Source organism: Silurus aristotelis, assembly GCF_946808225.1.
Source record: "Silurus aristotelis genome assembly, chromosome: 20".
NCBI classification, from domain to species: Eukaryota; Metazoa; Chordata; class Actinopteri; order Siluriformes; family Siluridae; genus Silurus; species Silurus aristotelis.
Genome location: NC_139593.1, coordinates 13,356,437 through 13,366,049, shown reverse-complemented (window position 1 = coordinate 13,366,049; position 9,613 = coordinate 13,356,437). Strand labels below are relative to the sequence as shown.

Here is a 9,613-nt window from a genome sequence, read left to right as displayed (position 1 = left end):
ATAACTATGCAGGCGCAAATGATACACCCACTATTATTTCAATCGCTCAACTCTGTCCAAGTCATAAAAAAGCACAGTAATAACTACAATCAAAACTAAACAAAACCAAATACAAGGACGAAATTAATAACAATGTACTTTTATTGAGAAACTGAGTTTTCATATTCATGTAATCTTAATAAAAAAAAAAAAAAAAAAAGAGGAGGGGGTAAAGGGTAAATGTAAGGTACAGAACAAAGTCCAATGTTCCAAGCAAACGCTGGTCGTTTTGGGGAGGGAAAGCACTACACCGAAGGGTAAAAACCAAAAAAGCGTTCACATGACTCAAAACCTCCCGGAACGTTCACGATCCCTTGACCGCCTCCTCTCCCGGTCACGGCGGCCGCGGTCCCGAGAACGAGAGCGACGCTCGCGAGACCGAGAACGAGAGCGGTGCCTAAAAAACGAGAAAAAGCACCAAGTCAAACTTTACACATAAACAGAATAAAAACATCCAACAACAACATTCATTACGATACATTTTTTTATTTTTTAACAATACAGTTTCATTTGCACAAAAAACAAAACAAAAGTTCAACCATGTTTCCTGTACCTTTTCCTACGGCGTCCGTACAGTTCCCTCCTCAGCTCGCGAGAGATCGGCTTAAGGTGCATGAAATTACAGAAGCCACCTCGAGTGCACTCCCTGTGAAGAGACAACATGCTGGAGTGAAATATCATGTGGACGGAAGTAAATCTGCAGCTATCGAGTATTTTAGTAAATGAGAATTCAACCGATTATTCGGATGAAAAGAGAAACACGAAATAAACAAGAGAAAATAAGACGGGTCTCTTAAATTGACAAGTAATTTGTTTCCTTTTTAGAAAATCTTATTTTTATTGCAGTATTTGCATACAAGAACATCTGTGAGAACTAATCCCATTTACGGCATTTAATAGCCACATTTCTTCAAAATGCAAATACAAATGTAAAAATAAATGGACTTTAAATTACTTTGAAATCCATAAACATGGTGTTTTCGTTATGTTTTAGTATAAAATGATCCCAAAGTTCGGAAATTTTGTTGTTTTCTTTTGCCTGAATCTTCTCCTCGCTGTTTTCTACCCGTTTCTCAAAAAATCAGCAGCATCTTCTGTGTTTATCTGTCCAGAGCGCTCCAGAGTTTAGCGGGTGGCGCATCGGTAATAATGGTCCGTGGGGAAACTCAGTGCTCCATGTTAAGTTAAATAAACCAAAATAAACTTTCCCCCCCCTCTGTTTCAGCCCTAGTAGGAAGAAGGCTTGCCAAAAAAGCTGTTGTCCCCTCAGTAATTGACTAAATATTGAAAATTAATAAAAAAAAAATAAATACTTTTTTTAAAGAGCAAAGATGATTAAATCAAAAACAAGCCATGTTTTGAATGTAGATGGACTTTATTGTAAATAAATGAAGCCTGGTCATAAAAATGGCAGTGAAGTACTGAATTTTTCAACTTGGTTTCCATTTGCATTTTATACCGTGAAAAAAAACGTACATTAAATAACCTCTGTCTATTGCACAAAACTTGCTTTTTGTCTCGAGCAAAACTTAAATATTATCATGTTGCTGGTTAACATGGATTTAATAAGTTAAACCGATGTATCCACTAAATTCACTCCTCATCGTAAACCGTGATTAAACGACTGGCGTGAAGTGGGTATGACATTATCTGAGCTGTGAGAAACACGTTCTGTCCTTCAGCTGGCACTTTTTTGATACAGTTAGAAGTGATTATGAGGGTCAATGGTACCGTTTCCCCTTTCAAATACAACCATGATCTAATTCTATTTATCTGGAAGTATGCTTACATCACCAGTACTTAAACAACATACTGCAGGTGTTTACGTTTCCATAAAAAAAAATCTAATTAAGATTTTGTAAAGTGTAAAGTTTAGAACTCAGAGTATTGTATCAAGCTTGTTGTACTGACCCCATTTCATACTGCCTGCAGCAGGCTTCTCTGAAGTCAGTAACCGGGGACAGTTCAGCATGGATGGGCTGACTGTTAAACCAGCGGTTATTCAGGTCCATCACAGCTTTCTCAGCATCCTCCTCACGTCGAAACTGCTCAAACACACGGGTGAAAGCACAGCTTTTAAACATGAACACCGAGGCTGTACAATACCTAGTGTAAGTAAAAGAATAAGTAACTTCTAGCATTCTAAGATCTGATTGGTCAAGTATCAAATCACTGCACAAATAAATATATAAGGAAAAAAAGAAAGAGGTAGATGAGTGGGTGACTGCTTATATCTGTCGTAAAATAAACGAGTACAAGAACTAACCTGTCTATTGGATGTTCCATATCAATCAAACTATAAACATAAATGTTACCGCTGATAAATAAAGTGCCATCAACGTACATATAATTGCAATGTTATTAGAAGAACACACTTCACACTCCGTTCTGCCTCTTACCTTCACATAAACATTGCCGACGAGGTGATCGCCCAGATTATCGCACACGTTCATCTCCTCCACCTCGCCGTACTTCTCCTCCATTTCCGTGAAAACTTCCTGAAAATTGGGTTTGAGGTCATTTAAAAAAAGGATGTGCAAAAATATTGTGTAAGTGTGTGCATGTGTAAGGCTCACCTCGAAAAACTCATCATAATGCTCCTGCATTTCCACATCGCTCACGGCACCTAGGAACAAAAGCGCTTCAGAGATTTGCATGTAGAATGAAGTTAAAAAGTGTCTAACAGCACTTTGTTCACAGACAACCAATCATTTGCTTTTCAATTTTGATTCTGATTGTTTACTTCCTTAAATAACAGTGTGTGGTATGCAAAATGAGAAAACAAGTTGTGTACATCATAAACAATAGTTACACATTCAGAGACAAATTGAAAGACATGTCAACAATGCAAGAAACCTAATGGTCTTAAAATGTAACTAAAGAGCATCTTTCCCAAATCCATAATAAGCCTGTGCACTTCTTAAATAACTAAGGTAAAAGAATCCTAGGAACTAAAGTAGCTCAGTGGTTAAGGTTCTCCACCAGCCACCAGAAAGTTCTGGGTTCCAGGCATACAAATGTAGGAGGGTGACTGTTAAGCACACATTATGTCCTCCAATGGGACCATAAACTTGGACTGAGCTTTGATTAAACATCTATATATTTAATACTAAACTGGTTACAACATCAAAGCTTAAAACCCTAAATCAATGATATACATTTAAAATATTTCTTTTGTAAAACTTGAATATATTCAAATATAAGTGAATATATTCATATATTGTATATATTAATATATTATAAAAACATTTTTCAGTCTCTAGATATTTAATCTGTACATATAAAAACACTGGTAACATTTGATTTAAGAAAATTTGGCATCAATACATCCACAACTGTAATATAATTAGAACCTTAAAATACAGCAAAACATTCACTAGCAGTACACGCTTTACTGTAAATCAGTACCAACAAAAGGGGAACCGTATTTAACAGACTGATGAGAAATTAGTGTCACCAGTTTCAACACTTTTGAATCACACAGCAGCATTTGAACACGAGCTTGTGTGAGTAGCACAAGAATAGCAATAATAGTGCAAGAATGGGACTTACAGCGAGATGCATCGGCTGTCTGAGCACTGTTCTGAGGGTTACGGTAAATGTTTTGAATCAAGATGGTCTGTGGATTGAGAAACAAAAAAATTCAATGAAAAAAAAATAAATTGGATAAAAAACTGCAAGCAAACAACAAAGGTAAATCGATCAAAAAACCCCAAACATTTAAATACATTTTATACACCATATTTTAATAATTTATTTTGCTTGATTAAAGATTTAAAGTTTTTGTCTATTAGTAATATTTTTTTCCACGATTTTCTTCTATATACATTTATATAATGTCTGTGTTGAGTCCAAATGGTGTGTTATGGACTTACATTTCTTTTAAAATGATTATAAACTAATTACTAATTAGTGTCTACAGCTTGTTTTATTTATTTATTTCAAGAGTGAATGTAGTTTTTCCACATTATATACATACACAGCTGTCAATTTGATCGCTACACTTTTTTTTTTATAAAATCCACTGTGTGACATGTAGCTTTCAAAGCCAAGCAGTCGAAGGCTTGGCAAATTTGAATACTATCTGGACGGTGAATCATTTAGCTGGTTGGATCATCTTAGTGGTGCAAGAGCCATTACGTCACAACCGAGCTGCAATAAGTCCCTGACCCAAAATCGCCAGTCAAACACATGCCCAGAGAACACTAATGACGCAGCATGATTAACGTAAGACATGACCTATTGGTCTACAGCTGTCCATCCACTAGGTCTCAGGGTATGAGTATATAAAAGGAGACAGCAAGAATACACATTGTTTTAAAAACCCAGTGAATCTGCTGGATTTGACTAATACCCATAATGCTCCTACAATACTAAAAGAAAAGAAGAATAAAACAGAATAGCCTTTATTTGTCACATATACATTACAGCACAGTGAAATTCATTCTATGCATATCCCAGCTTGCTCAGAAGCTGGGGTCAGAGTGCAGGGTCAACCATGATACAGCACCCCTGGAGCACAGAGGCTTAAGGGCCTTGCTTAAGGGCCCAAGAGTGGCAGCTTGGCGATACTGCTGCTTGAAACCCCAACCTTCCGATCAGTAAACCACTCCCCTGGTGCTGGTGCCTGTACTGAGAATTATCCACCATGCAATTAATTTCTACACTTCTGTGACTAACAGGGATTGATAGTGGGTCAACTGAACAGACACAAGGTAATTGAAGGATATATTTATGTATATAAAAAAAAGGTAATAGTGGATGAGAAATTTTGATTTACTGGCAGTTTCTTAGCATGATTCTAGTTGAAGTCCTGCACAGATTGACTTCAGAAAGTAAGGGATTTGCCTCTGTATCAACCCAAATGCAGGACAACAACCAATCATGCTGTATATTTTTTAAATTTTGATCAACAGAGGTGCTTTAAGAGAATGACCATAGAGAAAGGGATCAAAATCTGATTATACTGACCCCAAACAGTATGTACCGGTAAATAAAATTTTTGACCAGTGCATTCACAGTCTTAACAACTCCTGGCCATCTATAGACCCCTGGTAGTAAAAGTGCAGTGAAAAAAAAAATTTACAATTTGGTTACAGAGAAACTACATCATACCTGGCTAAAAGTTGGTTTATTATGGAGTCTGGAACAGCGATCTCCATGTCGACATGCTCCAATCTTAAAGTAAAAGGAGCAGTTGACCCTGGGTGATAGTAGAAGAATGAGATGCAAGAAAAGAAAGAGGGAAAAAAAACAAACACAAAGCACAAAATAAAGATTATTTTTCAATAGCTAAATATGGCTTTGGTTGACTGTTTAATAAAGGAGTCGTTGTGGGATATTATACACAAGGGGATTATTTTAGTTACCAGTCAGACAGCAAAAAATAATAAATAGCTGTATATTAGCATGAGCTCTGGCTAAATGCAAATTAAAAGTATAACTAGCTATGGGTGAGCTAACACAACAGAGATAACCTGGTGTGTGTTTGTGTGTGTGTGTGTAAAGTCTATATTGAAATTGAATAACAATAAACAATGTTCGAGTCGATTTCGCATCACATTATAACTCAATATAGTGGAACAAAATGCAGACCACACTGGGAGCGGTGAATTATAACTAGCTCGTGGTTCATGTCATGCACGTTTCTCTGCTTCATGCCTGTTCAAGCCGCTCAGTCTGCTCGCTAAGCTAACGCTACATTAGCACGGCTCAGCACGGACAATTAAAATCACCAGCCCTCTCCAACTACCGTTTTAATCCATTATTTATTTCACAATTAAAACATTTGATTGTAGCTAACGAAATCCGATTTCCCCGCACGCGAACCCACAAACCGGTTTCTAATTTATTTATTTTTAAATATTTTTTTCACCCACTTGTCTTTCTCTGTACCAAAAATGGACGCTAGGTACTCCGCCATCTTCCCGTCGTCAGGTCACTTGTGTTCTTCGTCATCAAGTTGCGCGCCTTTCGTCACGCAACAGCGCACGCACGAGTAGATGCCACGCCCCGTGCGTCGCCCCACCCCTACACAGACAAAGCCCACCCCTTTCATTGAATGGGATACATTTGACAGACAGTCAAACCGATCAATCAGAATGTTTCTTGAAAGCGCGACATTTTAACCAGATACATTAGTATACAGATTCGAAGTTTAACCAAAGCCCGCCTTCCTGCACCCTATTGGCTAGTTTATCAAAGGCACTACTGAGATGACAAATCATAGCAGGGCGTGATTGCGAACTTTGAGCGGGATTTGTATGAATACGGGTGGGAAGTTGCTATTACAGGAATATAATGTATGTCAAGAATCGAACTATTAGTAATATTTCCTCACACCATTTCATCCAAGCCCTCCCCTAATTAAGCCTTAGTAAGATTTAAAAGCTGTTAAAACCCATTAATAGGCTAAAATTTCACTCATGTTCGATTTTTATGTCAGCGGTTTCTAGCCTGATGGCTGAGGTTCTGTGCTCATGTTAATGTCTTATTTTACCATAGTAGCAGAATTGTATCAGACATCTCAAATCTGTGCGCCTTTTAAATATTTAGTCATTTTTATAAATTTTCTTTTTTAAATTCTATTGTCAACAGTAAATGCTGTGTATTAATCTGACCGAGAGGGGGCGACAAATTCCTCTTTTATAGCCTGCCTGAGTGAAATCCTGTGAAACCGAACACATCATACCCATTTAATATCACACAAGGCAAAAAAACAAACAAACACTGGAAGTAAATATTTATATCTATTAATTATTAGTAGTAATATTATTATAATAACACATTGTATATTGTAAGGTCGACACATGAATTAGTATTTTTATATGTCGGGTATTTTCCCAGAGTTCCAGTGTACCGGAAGTAGATTTACAGGAAGCATCAGAGCTAGGAGTGATACATGCCCCTTCAACGAACTTTTATTTATTTATTTCCATCTCTAACCAAGAAAACAAACACACACCGGTATGATGGTAAGAGCATTACATTATTTGCTAACCAGAGTAGCATAGCCTGGATGAGCATGGCTACATCTCATTATCCTAGTCACTCCCTACAAAGTGCACTAGTCTGGGTATGATATGACTTCCACTCGTCATATTGTGCTATATAGAACCAAGAAGAGGTGGATTGGAATGCAGCCAGCATAAGTACAATTCTACTTATGACCTAGTTTGTGTGTTTAATTCACTGTATTTATATTTCCCTAATAATGTGTCAGTATGCAATGTTAAAAATGGTACAATCCACTTTCATTTCATCAGTTTTACCCTTCTGAAATAATAATAGTCACCCTGACCTTTATTGGTCTTTTTTCCCTCCTACAGGACAGTCAGGAGGACATGGACATGTGGTACACCCACCCAGTGTACACCCGGTACTGGCAGCATTACCAGCAGGCTATGAGCTGGTACCAGAGGCACCGGCGGGCATACAACAAGGCCATACAGTCTGCATATGACCCTGCTCTGTACCCTGTGTTTCCCACCCTGCCACGTCGCTACGCAGACTGGCACGATAAAGAGACAGCACACAGATGTCCTACACAAACAAGGAGACGGATGGAGGATGAAGCAGACAGCTCAGCTTCTGAGAGCTCGGAGGAAAGCGAGTTAGAGTACGATGTCAGCAAAATGGATATCACGGCTGAGTTACGGCAATATTTCGCTCAGACTGAGCACCACAAAGAGGAACTGAGTATGTGTGCATGAAATAGAAAGATTCATATTTGCCCTTGTGGTACTATGGTAACAAAACTGTAAATATCAAACAAACTCATCACATACTTAATCAAAACCACACGCCTGCTAAGGTTTAGTGTACAACAAAAATACCAACTGTCCGATTGACCAGTGATCTTAAAGATTATAAGATTGCTGGCAGTATTGTCCATGCTGTCAGGTTGGGAGGGACGGTATTCTCTCTGTCCTCTGTCACTCACGGTGATGTTAAACAGTCATGGTTATCTGTGAGGGCAGATAGCGCATGTTTTTCCAAGTTTGTTTCCCTTCCCTTTGACAGCATTAAATCTGATAAGATCCACTTTCCACTTTCTTCATGTGCCACATCAACCTCTCCAGTTGGTAGCTGATGTATGACAGGAAAGATCTTTGTGGTGGGTCTAAATTAGAAGACGACCAACCTGAGGAGAAAAATGGATTTAAATAAGGCATAATTTACCTTTACACTGTTATTTGAAGAAAGTCTTTCATTCCAAAGGTGCAAACTGTTCTCACAGTGTCTTGGCTCCTCCCCCCCCCCCCCCCCAAAAAAAAAAAAATTCTGTACATCTGACTCTTTTTTTTTTTTTCCACCCCCCAGATATTACCAAATATATTGTCTTGTTGTACAGTTAATATTGCAAACAGTGCTGCAGCATACGTACATCATTTGGGAATGATTTCTATGTTTTATGTTTTCTGCCTCTAGCACTTACAGTGGCAGACATTTGTTCTTGTTTTACAGAGAGGCAACAGCAGATGGAAGCAGAGCGACAGGAAGCCTACGTACCGGCTGACCAGGATCTGCACCGTTCTTGGAGGCGGAGTGCCCAAGCCCCAGCCGAGCGCCCGGGTGAGAGGAGGAGTGCTGAGATGAAGAAGCTGTATGGAAAAGATGCAGCCAAAATCCAGGGCATGGAAACAGCCATGCAGCTCAACTTTGACCGCAACTGTGACCGCAAGCAGCCCAAATACTGGCCTGTAATACCGTTAAAGCTGTGAACGGATTGACTCAGTGCTGCTCCAGTAATGATCTCCAGCTCTTAGACAAACAAATTTCATATTAATACAACATTCATCCTAATAACATCAGACTGGTGAATATTTGTATGTAGTTGTTAGTGTTAGACCTATGGGAAATATTTTCTGTGTTGTAGTCCTAGACTCCAAGACTCTCTCATGACACTTTGCTAATCTGGAAAGAGTTGGATGGAAGAGTTCTGTCCTGTTTTTGTCCTTTTCTCATTTTGCTGTTCATTACTCTTCTGTGTTTTTTCCCTCCTTCAAGCCCATGAATGATGTAGATATCGTATGCATCGAGTTCCTTTTTTTGTCGTTCACAGAGCAAATTTTCACTAACTAGGTCAGAGCCTCCCCTATGGTTTTTGTCTGTTTTGTCTGTTCTACTTTTTCACCTTTCCTGTGCTTGGGATGCTCTTTGTTAAATTTCCCATGTTTATATATGAAAAAGTATATTTTAATGTGAATGGTAAGTTTTGAAATAAAATGCATTGGATTAAAGTTTAGTGTGACTGTTGATTTGGAAATTAATTGGATGTGTTTAATTAATGAATGTCTTGTGTTTTTGAGCTTTCAAAAAAAAAAAATTTATATTTTAGAATTTTTCAAAGTTAAAACTTTTCCACAAATTATAATACTGGAAAATAATTGGTTATTTGTGTATTGAGAAAAAAAACTGTATCTGCACATAGAAATGTGGAGATTTGCTCCTCAGGCTGCAGTATTTAGGAGCTTTGGCTCATCAGTGTGTTTGCCCACTCAGGAAACCATCGGCATTATGCCAGACGGCCCAAACTTGAATAGAGTTCCCAGCCTGCCCGGATTCTGGTTTC

The 9,613-nt window shown here is 38.2% G+C and overlaps 2 protein-coding genes and 1 long non-coding RNA gene across 6 annotated transcripts; 2 read left to right on the top strand and 1 right to left on the bottom strand.

Annotated features, from left to right (window-relative positions):
• Window positions 1-123: 123 nt before the first annotated feature.
• Window positions 124-6,077, bottom strand: u2af1 (U2 small nuclear RNA auxiliary factor 1). Of its 2 annotated transcripts, none has more exons than XM_083522497.1 (8): window positions 5,919-6,077; window positions 5,155-5,242; window positions 3,592-3,658; window positions 2,616-2,680; window positions 2,439-2,537; window positions 1,951-2,084; window positions 593-685; window positions 124-436 (listed from the first exon to the last, which is right to left on the bottom strand). In XM_083522497.1, exons 1-8 carry the CDS (start codon window positions 5,960-5,962, stop codon window positions 325-327), a joined length of 702 nt encoding a protein of 233 aa, XP_083378623.1. In that variant the 5' UTR covers window positions 5,963-6,077; the 3' UTR covers window positions 124-324. The 2 variants fall into 2 exon arrangements, with proteins under 2 accessions (XP_083378623.1, XP_083378624.1); XM_083522498.1 differs by having other exon boundaries at window positions 2,616-2,665; window positions 5,919-6,076.
• On the top strand, window positions 692-1,413 carry LOC310715830. The gene is made up of 2 exons (XR_014530405.1): window positions 692-1,107; window positions 1,152-1,413. It is a non-coding gene; the product is annotated as an uncharacterized lncRNA (long non-coding RNA).
• An 808-nt stretch (window positions 6,078-6,885) lies between the features above and the next one.
• On the top strand, window positions 6,886-9,286 carry gemin8 (gem (nuclear organelle) associated protein 8). Of its 3 annotated transcripts, none has more exons than XM_083523193.1 (3): window positions 6,886-7,013; window positions 7,368-7,737; window positions 8,506-9,286. In XM_083523193.1, the coding sequence occupies exons 1-3, from the start codon at window positions 7,008-7,010 to the stop codon at window positions 8,760-8,762; spliced, it is 633 nt and encodes a 210-aa protein (XP_083379319.1). In that variant the 5' UTR covers window positions 6,886-7,007; the 3' UTR covers window positions 8,763-9,286. The 3 variants fall into 3 exon arrangements, with proteins under 3 accessions (XP_083379319.1, XP_083379320.1, XP_083379321.1); XM_083523194.1 differs by lacking the exon at window positions 6,886-7,013 and adding an exon at window positions 7,061-7,190; XM_083523195.1 differs by lacking the exon at window positions 6,886-7,013 and adding an exon at window positions 7,061-7,216.
• The last annotated feature ends 327 nt before the right edge of the window (window positions 9,287-9,613 follow it).